The sequence below is a fragment of the Alexandromys fortis genome, unplaced genomic scaffold (genome assembly GCF_014885135.2).
Source record: "Alexandromys fortis isolate MF-2015 unplaced genomic scaffold, M_Fortis_MF-2015_v1.1 scaffold_24, whole genome shotgun sequence".
Lineage (NCBI taxonomy): Eukaryota > Metazoa > Chordata > Mammalia > Rodentia > Cricetidae > Alexandromys > Alexandromys fortis.
Genome location: NW_026067906.1, coordinates 3,252,140 through 3,274,783, shown reverse-complemented (window position 1 = coordinate 3,274,783; position 22,644 = coordinate 3,252,140). Strand labels below are relative to the sequence as shown.

Sequence of the window (22,644 nt, the reverse complement as noted above, 5' to 3'; positions counted from 1 at the left end):
TATTTTATATAACCGACATTCACATTATATTCACCTTAATATGGCTATTCTTAATTACAATGGTGATCTTTCCTTTTGCTTGTAAAATACTATAGAATCTTTCAGACCTGCCTATAAATGAGATGATTTCTATATTAGGATAATTTCTAAATGAAATTTAGAATACATAAATAAGTGCTAAAATTAATGTTCCTATTTAGATATACTTTAGTCACAGTATGAATATTATTTGTGTGTTATTAACTATTTTAAGCAAATTAATTTTAATTGACAAAAATGTACATATTAAAATTTACTGTGTGCTATATAATGTTTAAATCAGGGTAAACATAGCTATGTCTCTTGAAACACTTATCATTTCACTATGATGAAAATCTCACAGCAATTTAAAGTTACTTAAATTTATATTCATTATTAATGTTTACGATTATTATTCTGTGCAACAGTACATCAGAACACCTTACTCCTACACCACAGCACTCTTAACTATGGAGCCATCTCTCCAGGTCCAACAATGTTTGATTCTAGCAAATTATATAGTAGTGAGACATCCTTCAATTAAGAGATATCAATTAAGGGAATAATTCTTATTAATTCTAAGAAGTCATTTGGAAAACCTCTATGTGACTGCTGGAATTGAACCCAGATCCATGGGAGATGGGCCTGTCAGAGCTGACTGAGGAATGAGGTCTAGCTGAATGAAGTAGGTCAGTCCTCTCTCTCTCTTCTCCCTCTTTTTTCCTCTCTGCTTCCTCTTAGCTTTCTGGCCTACAGTGAGCAAACAGCCTTCTCTAGCACCTTCTCCCTCTGCCATGACGTTCTTCCTCACCACAGACAGACTTGAAAGTAATAGAGTCTCCCAACATTAACAGAAAACATGATCAGAAGTAAGTTCTTCTTTAAAGTTATCTTTCTGACTTGGCTGCTCTTCCTAAGGCTCTGAACTCATCCACAGATATAAGGAACATCCCCGTGGTTCAGTCACCTATTAAATGGTCCAGTGAGTAGGGTCAGACCCTCAGCTCATGAGCCTGGAGCAGTCTCTTCCTATCTAAGCCTCAACTGTGTAGATCTTCAACCATTTGTTAAACTGACGACACTTTTAAGCAGTTTATAGTTAATACGTCGTGGAGAACATATTATGAGCTTTGCATTATTTTCCTCATTATGATATTTAGTTTCTTTCTTCCTTTTTTTTTCTGAAATGGGTCTGTCTTGCCACACAACAGTGTAGACTGTGTAACAGCTTAATATTTCTGACTCATTCCCCCTGCTGAGATTACGGGTATGTGAGATTTCTCTATTCTCAGAAAACACAGAGCTGCATCAAATCAACAAAATCTTTAAGTAGTTTGTCAATATATTCCAGTTGGCCCATTTCAAAATTGATTATAAGCCTATCTAACTATCTGCTCATTATTCCCTTTGTGAACTTACATTTTTCTACTGGCAACTTACTGTTTTTTTTTTAACTTTATTTTTATTTATCCTTTGTGTCTTTCACATCATGCATCTCGATCCCATTTCTTTCCCCGTCCCTTCGTATCATAAAATTTAAGAGAAAAAAAAAAAAAAAGAAAAAGGAAAGGAAAAAAAGGGGAAAAATCTCATCATGGAAGCCCTAGTGTTATACAGTGTACCTTTTTGGTCATATATCTCTACTTGCAAATGTTCATTGTAGAGTCATTGATCTGGTTTGAGGCCTCTGGTTTCTGCTACACCACCAGTATTGGGCCCTCACTGGGACTCCTTTTGAATATCCTGTGGAGATCCTGCAGCTTTGGGTCTGCACAACGGGCCCCTTCCCATGCTCCAGCAGATCACAGATAGGGTGGATGCCAGCAGTCTGCCACCCTTACCACCAGGGTGAGCTCCCCAGCCCTGCTCCTTCGCGCCTTGCTAGTTCATCCCTTGCAGCATTGAGGAAGGGGCCTGGCCCGTTCTCCTGGTTTTTTGCCCTTAGGGTCTACTCCCACACCTGAATCATCTGGGCCAGCTCTAAGGTGTTGCCCAGCTGAGGTGCAGGGGCCACTCACCTAGGTCCTACAGCTTGTGGTGGGGCAGGCCTAGCTATCCTGCTCTTATGACCTCAGGGCCAGCTCTCCCACCTGCCAGAGGCAGGAAAGGGGCCAGCCCCGAGGATGTGAGCATTGGGAGAACTGTCCGCACTACTTGTCTGTCATGGGGTAGCAGTGAAGGTGGGGGGGGGGGCGTCCCTCCTTACTCCTCACCCCTCGCCCCTGCTACAGAGGAGGGAGCCTCCGCTCCTGTTATGAACTGTAGTACTTAGGAAAGTAGGCCCTGCTCCCGGCCTGGACACCACAATAAAGCTGACCTTGTTGGTAGAGTCACTGGTGAGATAGCCCTTGAGCGCGTGAGAGTGAGCTAGCTGGCCACACACCCCTTGTCTGCCTTGTGGTGGACCGGGCGAGGGAAAGATTCCCTCCTCATCTTGCCCCGGCCCCCACTGCTATGCCAGTGATCTGAGCCTCCCTTTACCAGCTATAACACTCAGGAAAGTGGTCCCTACACCTCTCCTGGGCAACAAAGCAAAGCTGACCCTATTGACAGGGGTACTGATGACCTGGTTCGAAAACAGAGAATGGAGATCTCGCCCCGCCCCTCATCTGTCATATGGTGGTGTGTTCAGGGGAGAGATGTCCCCCTTGCTGCCTGTGATAGTGGGAGAGCTGGATCTGAGGTCATAAATTACTAGTTATATATGATGTTTTTGCTAAAATTCAATTCTCAGAAAATAATGCAATTTTCTTTCCTTGGTGATCTTTATTGATTTCTGGTTCATATTTATTTATTTAATGTAAATATACTCTCAATTATTTACTAAATAAATGAATACAGAGGCAGACATAGATTTTTAAATCTATTTTATATGCTGGAATCCGGGTTTAATAATTTCTGAAATGGTTTTTATGATACATTCCAAAACAGCCTTCCAAACTGCAGTTAAATGTATATAAATTTTTGTCAACATTTTAATGTGTTCTGACTTTTTACATATTAAAAATACATTCAAGAAATCGTTAGGATGACATGCTGTATCGTATTGCTTTTTAGGGTGCAGTATACAGCATCTTGACCTCTTAAAATCGAAGTTTAGCCGGGAGGTGGTGGTGCACGCCTTTAATCCCAGCACTCGGGAGGCAGAGGCAGGGCGGATCTCTGTGAGTTCAAGGCCAGCCTGGTTTACAAGAGCTAGTTCCAGGACAGGAACCAAAAAGCTACGGAGAAACCCTGTCTCGAAAAATCCAAAAAAAAAAAAAAAAAATCGAAGTTTTCAAGTGTTAAACATGTTCTGTCGACATGAGACACTGGGGAGGAAAACATACAACAGCTGTGACATGTGGGAAGCATCAAATTGTGGTACCATGTAGACTGCTTTCTGAGATTAAGGAACGGACTCATCATATGAGTCTCACGTGTTTTTAAAACAGTCGCAGATGCTCTGCAGCAAACACCGGGCAGATGGGAAAGGCGAGCCACAGGCTGGGATAAAGTCTGTGCACATCTAACATCTAACAATGAACTTGCTTCCAAAACACCACAAAGAACGCTTAAAACTCTAGGTAAGGAAACAAACAGCCCAGCTTCAAAGTGGACAAAAGATGTGACCAGAAACCTCACTGCAGATGTACAGATGGAGAATAAGCACATGAAGAACATTCACATCCGCCTCAGTGGTCACCGCGGAGTTGCAGGCTGAACAATAGCAATGGACTATGACCCCAGATTCGAAGGCAAAGCTGGCCATGGCAGAGGCTGGCAAGGACGGGGAGCTGCAGGAAGTCCTCCTAGTCATCGTGGCCCCGGATGTAAATAGTTTGGCAGCTTCTTCCAAACCTAAACATAGCTTTACAGTATAACTAGGTAAGTGTATTCCTAGGCGTTTACTCAAATGATTGGCACTCTCAAGCCTACACAGAAGCTTATATAGTAGTACTTAAAGTAGTTTCAATAATAATGATCAAAATCGGGAACCAATCAAGATGCCCTTTGTTAAACGAATAGATTTCAAAAAGCAAAAACACCTGTGATCCATACAATGGAATAATTTTGAAGGGGACCCCAGGACCCACATGAGTGAAGGAGAGAACAGATCCCTGTGAGTTGTCCTCCGATCTTCTCATGAATCTGGTGCCACACACACAAAGGTTATGAAAGTCTCTCTTTCCAAAAGCTAATTTTGTTAAATTTTCTTGTTTCCTTGCCATTGAAAAATTTTTTTAAAAAGTTTGTCTTTTGTTTAACTCTGTATACAATCAGCCCAAGTCCATAGATTCCATGTCTGTGGATTCAATCAATTTTTGTTGAAAGTATTTTCAAGTGTCTGTACAGGACTGGATGTTCATACTTTTCTGTGGTTATTCTCTAAGCTGTACAGTATAACACATATGAGTCTGGCTTTTTTATTTCATATTAAGAAATATCAAGATGATTTTCTATATTAGGGATGTGTATAGGTGAAAACACTATGCATTTCCGATATGAGAACTGGACATCTTAGAGTTAGCTATGGGCAGCAGGTACTTAGAACAATCCCCCAGTATCAAGGGATAAGCAAACTGCCTCACTGACTTTCTGGCCAGGAGAAACTTCTGTTTGCCCAGACTTGGATGAAACCAGTCTTCCTTTATAAGGTAAATTAGCAGTTCTGAAAACATTCTACAAAGTGTCTCCTGGCTCCATGCAGTTCCTCAACTATCACCAACCAACTTCAGGTATCAGGTCCACAGAACATGATGTGGGAGTGTCATATATCAATCTGTTGATTTCATTGGTTAAGTAATAAACACACTGCTTGGCCTCATAGGTTAAAGCATTGGTGGGAGGAGTAAACAGAATAGGATGCTGGGCGGAAGAGGAAGTGAGGTCAGACTCTGCTCTGCTCCCGGAGAGACCCAACAGCTCTGCTCTCTGGAGCAGAGACATCAGGATGGACGGAGGCTAGAATCTTCCCGGTAAGCGCACCTTGGGGTGCTTACACACATCATTAGAAATGGGCTAGTCCAGGTGCGAGAATTAGCCTGTAAGGGTTAGAGTTCATGGGCCAAGCAGTTCTTAAATGAACACAGTTTGTGTGTTGTTATTTCGGGCATGAGCTAGCCAAGCGGCCGGGGTGTTGGGGACGCAGCCCCGCCGCTCCTATTTCAACAAGAACACGTTTCCACTGTGTTATAGCAATTGGCTCTGCACCATCAGGTCATGATGTGTTAGCGAGCTGGCACATGGTCAGTAACTGTCACTGGAAGCAGTTCTGCCATCATCACAGCTACTGGTAAATATAGATGGCTGCAAATTTACAGAAATCCATGGGCGAACATGTGACGAGACTGCCTCTCATGCCCTACAATGTATGTGTGAAACAAGAGATTATGATATGATAGTCTATTGAGTATGACAGAAACGAAGACAAGGGTACAAATAAATCAACTGATAGTGATCCAGGCAATAAAACCCCCAAGGAACTGCCTGAAAATCTGCTAGTGTGTGAAAGGAACAAGGAATGACGTTAAATATGTACTCTGGGCATAGACGAGTCAAATTAAGGACCCGAAAAGGTGCCCCCAGATGATGCAATGAGGAATGGAGAACGCATCTTCAGATCGTGTGGCAGCTATGGGGGAGCACAGTCATTGACAGAGAGGATTGAGGAGGCTGAGGGGTCCTGATAAGAACCTGTGTTTAATTCTGAAATGATGAGGGGAAATTATTTTGAGTCTATCATGCATTTCACTAAGTGTGGGCTGAAATGTCATCAAAGGGCACACATTACATCACAACCTTGATGCATATACCTGTGATTTCCTGACTGTTGATGTACAGTGGAGTGTACTTGGCTGTTTTCTAGTCTTTACTATTTTGGGGGCCCAATATCCAGCTCCCAAATAAATACACACTGAGTATTATTCTTTCTTATGAATGCTCAGCCTTAGCTTGGCTTATTACTAGCCAACTTCCTTAACTTCAATTATGCCATCTACCTTTTGCCCCTGGGCTTTCTCTCTTTCTTATTTCTTTTTCTGTATCTTTTGTTCTTACTCTGTGGCTGACTGGGAGGCTGGGTGACTGGCCCCTACTGTCCTCCTCTCCTTGTTTCTTGCTCCTCAGTCTTCCCCTCACAGATTTCTCCTATTTATTCTCTCTGCCTGCCAGCCCCACCTATCCTTTCTCTTGCCTTACTATCAGCCCTTCAGCTCTTTATCAGACCAATTAGGGTGTTTTCGCCAGGCAAAGTAACACAGCTTCACAGAGTTAAACAAATGCAGCATAAAAGAATACAACACATCTTTGCATCATTAAACACATGTTCCACAGCATCAACAAATGTAACACATCTTGAAATAATATTCCGCAGCAGTGGAAGTAGATCTTTCTAGACTAATGTATACTCTTCTAAGTGTATCAAAGTACAGATCAACATTACATTTACTATTACATTTTTTTTTTTTTTTGGTTTTTCGAGACAGGGTTTCTCTGTGGCTTTGGAGCCTGTCCTGCAACTAGCTCTGTAGACCAGGCTGGTCTCAAACTCACAGAGATCCATTACTATTACATATTACATTACATTGTTTTCTACATATTACATTACAAAGTACAGACCAATATTACAATTACATACAAGCACACACACATGTATGTGTGTGTGTGCGTGTGTGTGTGTGTGTATGTTACATTCCAAAACTATTCTAGAGGTTGGCAAGATGAGGTAGAAGTGATACCTTGGGCACAGCCAACTGTCCTATGGAGGGAAGGTTGTAGGGTTAGGGCTAATAGGGCTAGGTTTAAACTTTGAGCTATACATTATTCCTTACTTCAGGGTAGTAGTGCTTCATTGTAAAGTGTGAAAGAGCCAAAGTATGAATAAAGCAGGCCTTTGTCATCAGTGGGTTCCCAATTAGTGGATTCAAGCAGTCATAGTTGAAATGTTAGATAAAGTATTCTTTCTTTCTTTCTTTCTTTCTTTCTTTCTTTCTTTCTTTCTTTCTTTCTTTCTTTCTTTCTTTCTTTCTTTCTTAGAATAGACTAGGAGGACTGAAGGGCAAAACCAAACAGCCCCAAGTTTATTTCTCAGCCAGTATATATACTAAATACAGTCAAAAGGCAGAACAAAGGGCATCTAAGTCAGCTAACCATTTCCCTGCACTGTCCTTGGGATGCAGCTCAATGAGGTGCATTATCTTATTCAGCCTAGCAGCTTTTTTAATTTATTTTTTAAATTGTTTATTGATTTTTATTGAGCTCTACATTTTTTTTCTGCTCCCCTCCCTGCCTCTCCCTTCCCCTTCAATCCTCTCCCAAGTTCCCGATTTACTCAGGAGATCTTTTTTCTACTTCCTGTGTAGATTAGATCTATGTAAGTCTCTCTTAGGATCCTCATTGTTGTCTAGGTTCTCTGGGATTGTAATTTGTGGGCTGGTTTTCTTTGCTTTATGTTTAAAAACCACTTATGTGATAATGGTCTTTCCGGGTCTGGGTTACCTCCCTCAAAATGATGTTTTCTAGCTCCATCCTTTAGCCTGCAAAATTTAAGATGTCGTTATTTTCTCTGCTGTGTAGTACTCCAGTGTGTGTGTAAATGTACCACATTTTCCTTATCCATTCTTTAGTCAAGGGGCATTTAGGTTGTTTCCAGGTTCTGACTTTGACCAAACTCCCATCACGGTGGTCCATTGAGCTCAGCTTGTAGCAGTTGAGACTTCTGCAGCTCGTATCTCCAAATTCCTCAACAGTCCTCCCACAAAGTTTGTGTTTCTTCAGGAGTGCAGTCATGATGATGAAGGAATGACAGCATGCGTGTGAAGTGGCTGGACTCATTGGGTCCTCGGTCAGGAAACAGACATTAATGCCAGTGCCCCACGCAACTTCTTTCTGTTTAGACTGGGGCACCAGCACATGGAACGCTGCGACTCATATCACATTCTAGGTGGGTCTTCCAGTATCCGTTGGAACTGTCTCGAAAGCTGTATTTATTACAAATAAAACACACCCGGTGGTATTTTTCCTAGGCAACCACGCAACTACGTAAGACAGATTGACACAAAGATTAATCAGTGCATAGTCTCCAGTCAGTGCCAGCCAGGGATTGAGTAAAATGTTTATATACTGCCCAAACCACAGACATCATACTGAGTTTAATTGGCCAATGATTTTCTTAAAAACACACATGAATGTAGACACTAGGACTGTGTCTTCATTACCTGTTGTACCATCCTTAGGTCTCATCTCTCTGTATATCTTTTTTTATATAATATATGCTGAGGATACGCTTGTTTGACTAGGTGGGAAAAGCTAAGAGGTTTTTGACACTTCCTTGGTTTCAAGTATGAGACTGTCTTATCCTTCCAAGTGATAACTCCAAACCAACTCTTTAAAGAACTTCCCTTGCTTAATCCAGTTCTTGTGTGCCAGAAACATGTTGCCTGGACTCCAGTTTAGCATGTAGGAGTAGCGTGTAAGTAGTTACTGCAGTGTGACTTTGCACACATTATGGTGACTTTTATTTCCTTTTCCTATTTATGCTTTAAAACTCTTGAAAGCAGTATACTATCTAATCTTGATCACCTTTTTATAGTAAAAATTTTATAGTAAAAATTTCCCATCTATTTGCACTTATACTTCTATGAAATGATGACTTGATGACAAGGGTCCACACACACATAGATCTGCAGCTTGATACATGCTAATCCATGTTGTTAATAATGTAATAACCTGAAGATATCAAATGAGAGGGCAGATTTATGAGGGTGCATAAAATTCTTTATTTAGAACAATAAAGTATATGTTTATATAATGTAATTTCAAATTCAAACCTGTATAAAAAGGGTCAGGACATATACCTATTTTAAAAAGTACACATACAGTATATACACATACACATCACATTTTACAACTTTTATTTAATTAAACTTCAGTCATAAACTATTTAGAATAGTGTTGACATACACTTACATTTACAATATGAAAACTCCAATCTATGACTGAACTAGCAATATATCTGTGAAGCCATCTAAATGTCTGAATACTTCTCAAGTCTATTGACTTCAAAAAAAAAAAAAAAACAGTGGCAGGTGGGCACAATAATCGCACACCAATCCCTAGACTACGGGAGAAGAAGACTATAGGAATCTGGATTGCGAATTTGTATTTAGTGAAGTCTTATGCCCTAGAAATGGAGTAAATGAAAATACCTGGGTTTTTTTTTCTTTAAGCATTTTCTAAAAACAGCATTGTAAGAAAATATTAGGAGATGGCAGATGTGCATTTCCAATACTTAAGAGCAAACATTTCAGAACCATAAATAGCCACCTTCGTATGGATCGCTCCTCACCCACACCTGTTACGAAAGAGTTGCCGTGAATTTTATTCTGACAAAGGCATTTTAAGACTGGTTTAGTGGAAGGCAGTAACACGAGTTGTGTCATCAGATCCCATAAATAACTTTTTTTGATCTGAATTGGTTACATTTAGAGCCACTTTCACAATATCATCCCAAAGATAAACCGGCTTACTTTCAAATTCTCGTCCTACTTTCTCAACTTTAAATGTAATTTATGAATTATCCTTTTACAGATTGGCTTGAAAATATCTCTTGGCATCTAAGATCTTTAGTAGCACCCTCCATTTTTTTTTTTTTTTGTTCTTAGCTTTCAACAACATGAGAACATTTACACTCGTACTCAGACACATTTCCAAATGTTACCCACGTCTTGTGTCTCTTCCTGATGAAAAGTCACTACTGGTTTTCATTCCTCAGAGATGATCCCAAACATTTATTGAAGAAAAGGTGAAAGCCATCTCATGTGTACATGATTATCCAATTCACCCTACTTAAAACTGAATTTCGCTTTTACTAATGGACCCTATTTATATTAGAAACTAAAACAGAAAGGACTTCTTCCAGCCCAACACTTATGCAGAAAGCCAGAGTTGTGTGTTTTCCATAGGATGTTTTCAGCTGTTTCTCTGTTTTGTTAATTGTGTGCTGTAAGGGCTCACCCCTGAATAGAGACCACAGAGCTTGTCCACACACAAATACAAAACCGAGATCCAAAGAGGGAGGTGAATTATTGTATCCAGTAGGTGTCAACCTAGAGTCCCCCGACAATCTTTCTCAACAGTCACTTGATGCCACCTCACTGCCTAATTTAAAAACTATATGCCTTCAAGACTGTGTCTAGGATAGCTAAGATTCCATATCAGAACTAAGTCACAAAATCAAAACCCACTGTAGAAACACAGCAGAGACCATCACTATTCCACAAGGGATTTTTCTGCTCACTTCTAACTTCAACTCAGTTACAGAACCAAACTAGGCCACGCTGCTTATTTCAAAGCACATGAAAGTTCACTGAAATGTGTTTATTTCTCAACTAGAAGCACACACTTCATTGTGGTTGCATTCGTTTACATAGTTCCACTTTTTCTCAATACTTTTTGTAGTGCAGCTTTTTTTATTATTGTAGAGAAAAGTTCATTTTTTTCTATGATTCATTACAATGTGGCAGTGTGATAAGCGTGTTCGATAACAATATAAACCCAGGACTCCTCTAGCACAACCCACTGGTCACACAGATAGTACTGCTACAGGCTTCATTTCTACCGGGGGACACCAAGCTTCCAACACAATTTACACTCTGCAGATTTCTTAGATTGTCAACATTGAAAAACAAGTTTTAAACATTACAAAAGAGAACTCTTGGAAAAATGGGTCACTTTCAGGGTGATTTTACACTTCATCTTCTCAGCTGGGAGGTTTTCATATTTTAAGAAAAATATTCAGAACATATATGGAATAAAATATGCAAAGATATGTATTTTTTTAATCTGAAAGCAGATATGCCATAGTTAATGTCCAAGCAGCTAGCATTCAAAATAATGGTCAGCATTTTCCTATTGTTCATGCATTTTATTGAACCTTAGTATTTAAAAAGAATTGGCAATCCCATGGACCAACCTATTTAATCTTCCACCCTATACACATCAGATGTTATAGCCTGTTAAATTTGTTTAATCACACTATTGATTAAGACCGTGGTTTCGAGTGTTAAAACCCAACTGCTAGCTTTGAAAACCAATGTATTTTTTGTAGTCTCCAGCTCAGTAAACAGCACTGTCATAAGCCTGAACAAAATGCGACTTCCAGAGCAAGAGATCAAGCCACGGAACTGAGAAATAACAGCAGTCTCAACCTATATACACCTACACCTATGATTTGTGCTAAGCTACATCTATTATTATTCCCAAAGCAATCAGTGCCAAACAACAAAATAGGTCCCCTCTGTAACTAACTTGATTTCTAGTTTATTACTAATTACTGGGCTATCTTAGGGCTTGAACAGGCAAATACAACGTCTCGACGCACTTGGCTTCAAGTTGCGGGAATGATAGCATTGGAGTAACCTTGGAGTTTGAGATTAGGAACTAAAGAAGCCACCTGAATTCTTTGGAATGGAGAAGAGCAGCGGCCAGATACTGGAGTTGTATTTGGACTAGCTCGGAATGTAAGCTAGAATTTTTCATGCACGTTCAAGAGCGTAGAGACGCTAGCGGTTAAGTTCCCATGCACTTCCACGTAAGAACATTGAAAACAGCTGTCTGGAGGTTTGAGTACAGGGCAAATAAGACTGTTACAAAGGGTTAAGTTAGAATGAAATCTTGAAGTTTTGTATATGCCTATGGTAGGTGAAAAGACCCTTCACCGAAATAAAAGCAGAAGAGAAGTTATTCTTTTATTCTTTGATTTGGGCCAATTGTTCTATTAAAAACAAAACAAAAACGGACCAGGGGAATCCACATCACATCTTGGAAGTTCTGTTTTTAAACGCACTGTTCACTGCCAATTTCCGTCTACTAGGAGAAATGCTGTCACACATTTGAAGTAGCAAACTGACAGGCGTAACTACATACAGCTCTCTTTTTATTTCATTTCATAAACCTTAATGTATACAGAGGGTCTGATTTTCAATAAATGGCTACTTGAAGGGGATAATGGCTACACTGTAAGTCACTAAAGTTTTCTCGTTCCTCGCATTCTTGGACAGTCCGAGTTACTTAGTTTGCAACACCCATATTAGCATTAAGTGTGCATGACTAACCTTATGTACTACATATCATCATTTATTTTCATTCTCTTCCATGATAAAATTAAAAAACATAACAAAACAAAACAAAAAACAGCGGGACCCTTACACATTCAGCATATTCTCCCAAGTCTGCTTTCATAGTTCTGCGGTAGTTTCTAAACCTAAACGTGTCACATTTTAGTTTTGCAAACACGAATCACACACTCTAGGGTGACGGTCAAGGGAAAAGACCGGCTTCACTAGGGGCCAAATGTCTTCCTTGGCACGCTCTTCCGCTGGTCCATGGCGACAGCTTTCTCTACTGCGGCGACTGCACTGGAGTCTTCCATACACCATGGCATCCTACTTCAGTCCAGCGCTGCTTCTGCGGCACGAACCAGCCCACCATGTCCATTTTCCCGGCGGGATGTGGTGCACATGGTTTCAGTCAGGAAGAGCCAAAGCTTCGGCTGCTCTTGCTAATCACAACCACAAAACAGATGTGCCTGCTTCCCAAAACAAAACATGCTCCCCCATGGCTTTCAACTCCATACAGTGGCTGATGCTACAGAATTGTTATTTTTAAAACTGTTTTCTACATCCCTTTGTGAAAGAAAAAAGTCCCCCCTCACCCCTAATATCCAGGCTGAGATCTACTTGCAGGGTCCAGAATTAACTACAGGCTGCAGGTTGTAACTGAAGACTGAAGCTGTGTGGGCATTTCCCAAACCCTTCAAACGGCGCAAGTGGACTAGACACGTGTTCCTTCCTTCCCATCATCACTTGCGAAACCTCCAGAGTCCTGCTCCATGTAAATTCTTCTTTCTAGACGACAAATTCAGTACCAGGTTCGCAGCCAAACGCTCTGCTCCCACTTCTGAATCATCCATACAAAGTCATGGGTAGCAAGACCAGACAAAGATGAGGGCTGTCACTTCAGACAGAATAGGAGTTTGTTTAAAGCTGCTTCATTTATGAAGCAAACATGAACTGTCACCAGCCTAGAGAACGAGAAAGAAGAGGAGGATTAAGACGTGTCTTGCTGCCTTCTTTTATAGCTAAATTCACAATTCACATAAAACCCCAGAGCAAGGATCAGAGCCTTAAAGGACTGGGTAGGATTTCTGTGATAATGAGCCACTGTCTCCTTGGGAAGACTTAGGATCTCAAACCATCTTATTGATGATCTGTTGTCTTCTCTTCTCATTAGACCAGAAGCTCTACAAGGTCAGATCACTTCGTCTATGATTGTCAGTGTTGTAGACGACCCTCAGAAGAGGGCCTGGCACGCAGTATAATAGACTTGGGCATACGAATGGATAAATGTCACTGCTTCTCTCTTCATGATAGCAAGAAAGTGGAGTCTGCCGAGGTGTCCCCTGACAGGTGGATGGATAATGAGATGTGGCGGTGCCTGTACCCAGTGGAACTTTATTCAGCCATCAGAGAAAGGGAAAGTACAAAATCTGCAGGAAAATGGGTTGATCTATAATATATAATACTGTGTGAAGTGACCCAAACTCGGGAAGGAAAAAAAAAGTGTGTGATTTTTCTATAGGCACAAACACACACGCAGACATGCATGCACACACACAAATGGGCATAAATGTGGAAAAAGCCTAGCAAGCTGTAAAGGAAACCAAGAAGGGTAAATGGGTGATGAGGAAGGATGGGGTGGGGCGGGGAAAAGGGCAAAAAAGAGACGTGAAAATGGAGGAAACAATGGGGGGTAGGATGGGGTGGAGATAGGAAGGGGGATTTGCTCTAGCAAGGTGAGGTCACCCTGTTTATTTCATGAGTGTGCTGTAAAAATTCAAGGTAACCTAATAAAAAATTATAGTTTTTTCCCCTATGGATGAATGACTGTAAACTATAGGAAGGAAGGAGAAATGAGTGGGCAGAGAATCAAAAGCATACTTTGTTGAAAAATATTATAAAAACAGAAGAGCAGAATGATCATTGAAAAATTAAAAATAATAATAAATGGACAAGTGGGATGCAGAGACAGCTCAGCTGAAAAAGTGTCTACCAGTCAAGTATAAAAACCTGAATTTGATCACCAGAAACTGCTTGAAAAACACACACACACACATATACACATACACACTCATATATATAGACACATACATAAATGTATATACACACACACAAATATACATACACATGCATGTATCGCCATACCCAAACCCATTTCTTTGTAAGCCAATAAAAATAATATTTAAATTAAAAGAAAAATCTAGACATGGTGGCATGTACTTGTAACCCTGGCACTATGGAAATGGGGACAGGTAGATCCTTGGACATCACTGGCCAGCCAGCCCAGATGAACCAGCAAGCTCCAAGCTGGTAAAGGACACTGTCTCTGAAAACAAGATGGGTGGTACTCGGAGAATGAGAGCCAAAGTGGTCTCCCGTCTCAACATGCATACACGCACATAAACACACGTACACAAGAAAAAAGAATGAATAATATCCCATGGCTGTCATGCTCCCAAACCTCCATTTCTCTCAGTTTGGGGCAGGAGAGTGAGCAATCTACAATAGCTTTGAAGTTCTCTAGCATCCAGAGTAGTGGATGGATGGTGAGCAAAGAAGGTTCGAACCCAAGGAAGTGTCTAGGGAGTGTGGAGCCAGATGGAGTGGCACCAGACAATGGGACAGGTGGAGAAGTTGTCCAGAGGCCACCGTTCCAGCCTCAGGGCTGAGCAGTTCCAGGGTTCTGGCTGCCTAGCTAGTTCAAAGCAATCACTTCTCCCAGCTGAGGAAATCCCAGCAGCAGGCTCTCAGTCATTGTTTCTAAACCAAGAAAGAATTAATGAAATGGTGGTAACACAGGCTGAAGAATTAATTCACTTGGCCTCGGTAGTTTATTGTACTTGGTGAAGCACAAAAACCATACTTTGTTTTAGTTTCTCGGGGCTGGTTTTAAACCACCGAATGCTCAGATATTTCTGCTTTCCAGTAATTTAGGAAAGCAAGTTTAAATCTATACAGAGAAACGAAGAGAGATGAAAAGAAAACTTCAGAAGTTGAGAATATATAGATCTTTAAAAATAGAGCATGGCAAAGTCAACAAACTGGAATAAGAGAGCACAGGAGAGCTATGTATAATTTGAAATTCTAGAGTTAATTGAATACAGAGAAATCTGTACTGGAAATCTATTTTAGATTTTTGTTCTTGAGTCACTAAAGCAAAGAAAATAACATTGAAGGCTGACAGCAATTGTTCCATCGAACAAAATTACAAGTTCTTTATAATGATGCCTTGGGTTTTGCAGCACGCTCATGAAATAGAGTGGTACTGTTATTCCATCAGTATACAACGATGTGCCACTTAACGATAGGGATGCCGTCTTACAAACAAGGCATTCGGTGGCTTTGTTGTAGCAACAGTATCAGGTCTACAAATCTAGCTGGGACAACATGCTACACACCTAGGCTATAGTATAATGGTGGCATTGGATGACAACACCATCACAAGTAGGGTACACAGCAGCATGTGCCTATGAAAACACAGAGGTTAAAGGATGCCAAAGCATTCAGGATGCTACAACTGGTTTGAACTCAGGCCTAACCTAACCCTTTCTAATCTTTTGCTTTATCATGCAGAAATAAAAGAAAACTCACAGGAAAAAGGAGCCCTTCCCAAACAAAGACACTTTTAGGAAACATCTCAGAAAGCAATCAGGAACCTCAATAACAAGTGACCTTCCATTTCCAAGTCTGCGCCCTAAAAGTCCAGGCATGGCTTGAGCTTCCTCTCCTACCAAGTCTCAGATCTGTTTCTCTTAGTGTAGCTCAGATCTAAAAGGAAATTTTACTTTGTGCTGTTTTTAATCTTTCTTTATGACTGTCTACACATGTGTGTATGCATATGTATATATACATATATAAATTATAAAATATATTTCAAAAATACTTAAATGTTTATATATTGAAGTTATAATGAATACATGAAAACATATAATTTTAAGACGTTTTGAAATTATATTTTTTAAAATTTACTTTCTACTCTTACCATGGTGAAATAACCGAAAGTAACTAAGTACATGCTACAAGTGCTTGCTATTAATGACCAGCCAGCCTGAGGCTTCTCCATGAGTCAAATGTTTCTCCCAAGGTCTCAAGTGAGATTCTCCATAGATAACTCTCAAATTCCAATCTATAGGTTCCAGCCCCAAGTGACCTCCCTACTTGGAGGTCACTGTATGTGGTAACTTCTCAGCTCAATATTCACCTCATCAAGAACTCTCTCTTGACTTCAGACATCCCATTTCCTTGGGCAGGAGCACCATCCTTTCTTCCTTAAATTACAGATCGTCATGGAGACCCATCAAGCTGTCCAGTCTACCAGTAAAGGCTGGTTGGTTCTTCTACTGCAATGTCTCCAAAGTGGTCCATCTTTTTTTTTTTTTTTTTTTTCCAAATTGTCACAGCTCTGACCCTAGTTCTCATCTCTTCCATCTGAATGGAAGACATTTCTCCGGGGGATAGCCTCTACCTCCAGTTCAAACCTCGGTCCCTCTGGCCACATCAGTATCTGATGACATTTCCTAAGTGTCTGCTGGAACGGCATGGCTAGTACTTTTCTAAGCCCCCGAACAGCTTTTAGATTACTTAATGGAACATAAGTCATATTCCTAGAATTCAAATGTGCTTTTAAACTGACATCCACTCTTTCTTTTCAGCACTGACCCTGTGTGCTGAATCCTTTTCCTGTCAACTTGATAAAGGCTCAAGTCATCTGAGAGGAGGGAACCTCACTGAAGAAAATGGCTCCCTAAGAACCAGCTGTAAAGCATCTTCTTCATTAGTGATTGAAGGGGGAGGGCCAGCCCATTGTTGGTGGTGCCATCCCTGAGCTGCTGGTGCTGGGTGCTGTAAGAAAGCAGGCTGAACAAGCCAGGAGGAGCAAAAGCCAGTTACACAGCACCCCTCTATGGCCTCTGTATGCGTTCCTGCCTCTGGATTCCTGCCCTGTTTGAGATCCTGTCTTGAGGTCTTTGGATGACTTAGCAGTGATTAGGAAGCATAATAATAATAAGGCATTTTCTCTCCATATTGCTTTTTGATCATAGTGTTGCATCAAAGCAGTAGTAACCCTAATAAAGACACCCTGAGTATGTGACTTCCACTGGAGTCCTTTGTACCAGCTGTGTGGCTTTGCAACAGTTGTTTGTACTCTGAGCCCTTCCTAACTTTGTTCATGCCACGTGAAGTCTCTACATCAACCCTCTCTATTGCTAATAGAATGGTACCAATCAGCCGCCATTTGACACATTTAGTCTACACATTACCTTGATCAATTACAGGGCCAAACCTTTCTTCTATGGCCAGTGATTTTTTTTTTTAGCCCCTCAGATGGAGAGATTGGGCTTGACACAACCCTAGGGGATGCTGTCCACATCAATATCCAGGGTTGTGACAAGCTCACATCTTCTATATGCAGTGGCCTCATCTCTTAACTTCTTACTGTGTAGCCTTTGCACACCCCATTAGTTACTTCTGACCTTCGTAAATTCATTTACTTCAACATTTCATCTTGTAGTATTATTACCTTTCGTAGGCCACAGTTAACACGAGGACACAACTATGCTGTGGTGGGGTGCACACACCAATGTAGCTTTTGCAGTTTGTTGGAATAACATTGTGAGAAGCATGAAGAACACAGTTTCCCAATAATGTACCAACATAAATGAAGCATTTAATGTAAGTCATCTCCACTTTATTTCTCTCTTTTAAGTTGTACCCCATACAACCCAATTCATGAGTAAGCTGCTGGATGGGTAGTTAATGTCATCTAGGTAACAAAGTCAAATTCTTATGTGCTATAGAATTTTTCATGTTTGATGTCAAACAAACACAACTTTAACATGTTTTTTTTTAAAGAAACTTCTCTTGCTTCCAGTTCATCATTTAGTTCCTTCCACATTATTTTCATTACTCTTATTTTCATCTACAAATTTTATTTCCTTTGGACAATCAGCTAGTCAGTGTTTTCTCTTCCATTTGGTTAAAATAGTTTAAGCCTCACTGGTTCATCCGCATAACGAACATTCATCAAGAATCCATATTGTACTGGAAGAGTTTCCCGTGCTAGGGATGTGACGTGAACCAGACAGCCCCACCTCCTGTCCTTGAATGTTAGGAGACTGGTAGAAGTGTGTATAATTCCTTTGATTACGTCTGTTCTAAGATGTCATCAATTCTTCTCCTCCTAAGCAGTGGCTTGGGTTCCCTCATCATAATCCAGATGTCATAGGGCACACACCACAATGCAAAATACAGGACTGAAGAACTACACACCAAAACAGGATCCCTGAAATGCAATCCCCCACCCAAACAACAGTGGCTATCACCTGAGCTTCTAGGGTGCAATTAACCATTAAAGGGGAGGCATGTGGGAAAGGAACACTGAAGCTTGGGCTGGGACTGAAGGACAGAGAAAGGGGATTCAAGGAAGAACAATGATTTCAACTTAAAGAACACTGTTTTGGGGGGGGGGAGGAGATTTCATTTCCTTATTATTTCATCTATTACAGGAGAGGGGAAAATTGAGCCTCAAGAAGCTAGGACGGGAGCAGATAAGAGCCACAGTCATGGCATGCACGTGGCAGTCAGGGGGATGGCTGGCGGCAAAAGCCAAATGTACATGGAGCAATTATTTTCTCATGGTAAGTCCAGTTGTTAAAAATGGTCTCTTACACCAATCAAAGGGAGTTATTAGAGCAAGACGCAGAGGCTACGACCCAGGTTCCCCGGGGAAGATTCAATTTGGAGATAATTTTGGAATCTGGGACAGAGTGACAGCTGGAAGGACAGTGACCTATAGGGAAAGGAGAGAATTCGCCAGGCACTGTATCCCGAGAGAAGAAGGAAATGGTCCTTCGAAATGAAGGTGTGTAGGAAGAACTGAGGCTCTGGGGGGGGGGAAAAGGGGGGGAAGGGGAGGAGCAGCCGCCAGTCCTGCTTGCTGCGGAAAATGCACACAAGGCTAAGAGAGTGATCATTACTGACCAGGTGCCGGAAGTGAAAGTGAGTCAGAGGTTGAACTGATAATGGATCAAGCTGAGGGCTCTCTGGGTGTCCCACCACCCGCATCTGTGCCTGACAGCAGGAAAAGTGGCTGGCGTGAGAGATAATGAACACCTGTCCCCTCTAGCCAGGCCGTACTCTCCTTTCTTGCACAGCACCCCCATCCCAAACCACATGATCACATCAGGTGTCTGTTCTTGGTTTATGGAGTCAGTCCACTGAGCAGGCCTGCACCGGTGACATTCTGCCTTAACAGTTTTGTTCTGGCTATAAGAAGCTGTTTTGTTTTGTTTTCCTTTAAATGGCAGGAAAATAGTTTGGGGTTTTCTTGTCATTATCTAGCAAATGGGTTGCTGTCCTTTGAGAGGGGTCACACCTAAGTGAAATCGGATGCGTTTATTTTTTTTATTTTATTACTAATTTTCTCTGCTTCCTTTTATTCCAAGTCAAAAATCAATGATTAATATTTTATGTATCTCCCATCTAAAATGAAGCCACTACTGTGGACCAATGCTACCTACTTTTCAAAACCTGAGAATTTGCCAGTGAGTGAGGCAGGCACCATTCGACTTTGTAACTACTCCAGCTACATTTAGACACCAGTGCCAACAAGGACACAACAATCAAGTTTGTTTCTAAATGTTGACCTTTAAAATCTTTTATGGTTCTTGCATGCTCTGGTGGCTTGACTTCCAGCAACTTACCACTGTGCGAAGGTAACAATGTTGATACATCCACAATTACACCTCCTGAAACTCTCTCTCTTTTTGTTGCAACATACTGAAAAACAACAAGAAAAAAAATCCTCATTTGCTTCTGGAGAGATTCTGAAGTCATCACCAGCAGCAGCGCACTGTAAGAAGCTGATCTAGAAATGTTAGTAAATACAGGAGCAAAAAAGTTGCTGGGTGGGGAAGGGTTAATGCAAACATGTAAGAAGCTTATCTTAATGTCTGTCCTACAGAGAAGAAAGATGATGTGGCCTGTATAATATTGCTCCACAATCATCAGCTGAAGTAGTTAAAAATATATAGCAATAATGTTTATATGCTGTGTGTGTGTGTGTGTGTGTACACTGACAGACATAAGAGAAATTACCATGGTGGAGATTATAATCGAAGGCAGATAAAACAAAGTGCTGGGGTGGGAGGTGGAAGAGTCATCTGGGTCAGTTACAGTAGATAGGAAAACATTTAAAATAATGGCGTTATTTAGCTTTAAATAAAACGTTAAGTAAAACGGGCAAAGTTAACGGCTGCAGAAACCAGATTGAAGTAAAAAAGGTATGTTAAGGCTGCCAGAGAAAGTCATTCTAAAGGGTTTTGACCAGGAAGTTGAATCACACACAGAGATTTAAAAAGTAGCAGGACAAAGAATGTATCTACAAGAGATGATGAAGAATATGCTGTCTGTATGCTGTTTGTGAAAGCAACTCAGGCAACAAGGATAAGACAGACACCAGACACAGGCAAAAAAAAAAAAAAAGTTAGCTTCTAAGGACACAGGAGTCTGTGGAAAGAGAACACAGGCAAATGTGCCCTCAGAGACAGCTGGTCCACAGGAAAAGACATAGGACTGAGAAGACAGCAGACAGAAACGGCAAAAGATCGGGGAACACACTGAATGGGAGGTGGGGTCCAACAATGAACAACCCCCTAAAGATGTTTACGATCATGCACAGCGCGGGAAATGGCAACACCAAGCTTATCCAAGCACACACGGTTCCAGAGAACAAAATACCTTATCTCATTATCTTCTTCATTAATCTGTATATTTTCACCTGCTCTTGTGAGACTTGACTGTTTCTTCTGGGAAAAATAAAAGCAAAAACAAACCAATGGCATGGATTGCAGAAACACCAATGACTGCTGCAAGGTTTGAGGTCAGAGGTCTTCACTTACATCACTAACGGCAACTACGTGCCATCCCAGGTGCCTTTTCTTAAGCATGCAAAATGTGTGTGCGCATGCGCCCGCAGTGAAGGTCGTGCGAGCATTCTCAACTCAATAGTTTTAGACTATTCTATAAATAGTGATCAAATTAAAAAGCTATCTCTTAAAGTTGAGTCATAATGATTTAGCAACTTCAAAATTTTTGACAGACTTCAGCAAGAGAACAAAAGAGGGAATGTTCAAAGTAGCAGCCACATATAGAAATATCTGTTTGGTTTTTAAGCACAGCATATATAAGTCTCAGTATATTTAATTCCTTTTTATATTTAGTTAAACTGGGTCCCATCCCCTAAGTGTGCATACTCAGTTACGGGACTGCTCCAACGCACAATGAAGAAGGATGGAAATCTCTCTAAAGCTTGAATTTCATTGAGGTTCTACACTATGATAAAAATGACCTTTTTTTCTCGATAGAACCATTTCTTGGAAAATAGGAGTACGTCAATCGTATGTATATATGTGTAGATGGTATGAACAAACAAACATGTAAAGCTGTTGATGGGGTGGGAAGAATAGCAATTCCAGTATGAGGCTCACCTTCCAGTATAAGGCTCCAAAAGCAAATCCAATTACAAGAGAAATGAGTGCCGGCAATGCCATGGCTGTCCATTGTAGGCCGGGGTCTTCAGTGGACTTGGCGGCTTTCCCTGCGATTCAAAGAACATGGTGGTGAGGACAGCTGCTGCATTTGGGAGGTTTGCCCATCAGGCTGTGGTTGTTCCCAAAGGCTTCCGTACTGACGTGCACAACCCTTCACAGTTTTCCAAAAGCAGGCTTTTCTGTTGAATTCTCTTTTTGCAAGCAGTATAAATTCCATACATGCTCCAGCATTTAAAAAAAAAAAGAAAGAAACCCAACAGACAGCAGACAGAAAGAGACTTGAAGTGGTTAAGGCTCATGCATATGTGGAATATGGGCTTGGGATTTTCCCGAGCAAGAAGCATTTCTACCATCAAGCAAATCTTTCCTCTCTAATCAATTGTCAAATATTATCTAGCCGTCTGGGCCTTAGCGTTCTGATCACTCTCCCCCCACCCTCCAACTTTAAAGAGCCTTGCAAAGTGGACCATCAGATCCTGCTTGCAGTCCCTTGAGGTTTAGTCTGCTGCAGACACGAAGTCATTCAATGCATACTGCATATACAGCACTTTAAGCGGCCTCAAAACTATGGCTCATTACTTATTCACATCCTCAGTGCACCCAGGGGAACAGACTTTCTCCTTTCTACATCGGAAAGTTCAAAACTACACTGAAGACTGGCTGAAGCCACCAGTGTCACCCCAGTCGAAATAACACCTTGAGGACAAAAACAAATGACACCGAAGGCTGATACCTCTTTTTGAGAAGCTCAATGAGTCGCACAATAACCTCTTCCTCCCAAAGTGAGACTGACTTTGATTTTCCTATGGGACTCCTCACAGAGAACAGTTGAGTTATTTGGAAACACTGGCACATATGCTAGCTTGGAATTTCCTTTCAAAGAAATCAGAAATCTCCAACAATTACAGGACTCAAACTAAAATAAGATCAAGGTTAAAGTGACTGCTTTTAGCTAACCTTATAACAGGAATTTGGTC

The 22,644-nt window shown here is 41.0% G+C and overlaps 1 protein-coding gene across 4 annotated transcripts in view; it reads right to left on the bottom strand.

Moving 5' to 3' along the window:
• Nucleotides 1–9,622: 9,622 nt before the first annotated feature.
• Nucleotides 9,623–22,644, bottom strand: part of Kitlg (KIT ligand) — an 85,084-nt gene continuing 72,062 nt past the window's right edge. For 2 of the 4 annotated variants that reach the window (XM_050135500.1, XM_050135502.1), the window contains 4 exons: nucleotides 21,605–21,714; nucleotides 20,856–20,923; nucleotides 19,820–19,895; nucleotides 9,623–13,081 (listed from right to left, as the gene is read on the bottom strand). In XM_050135500.1, the coding sequence (XP_049991457.1) occupies nucleotides 19,856–19,895; nucleotides 20,856–20,923; nucleotides 21,605–21,714 (218 nt within the window). In that variant the 3' untranslated portion in view covers nucleotides 9,623–13,081; nucleotides 19,820–19,855. The remainder of the gene's footprint in view (nucleotides 13,082–19,819; nucleotides 19,896–20,855; nucleotides 20,924–21,604; nucleotides 21,715–22,644) is intronic. The other 2 variants (XM_050135501.1, XM_050135503.1) reach the window with 1 other exon arrangement.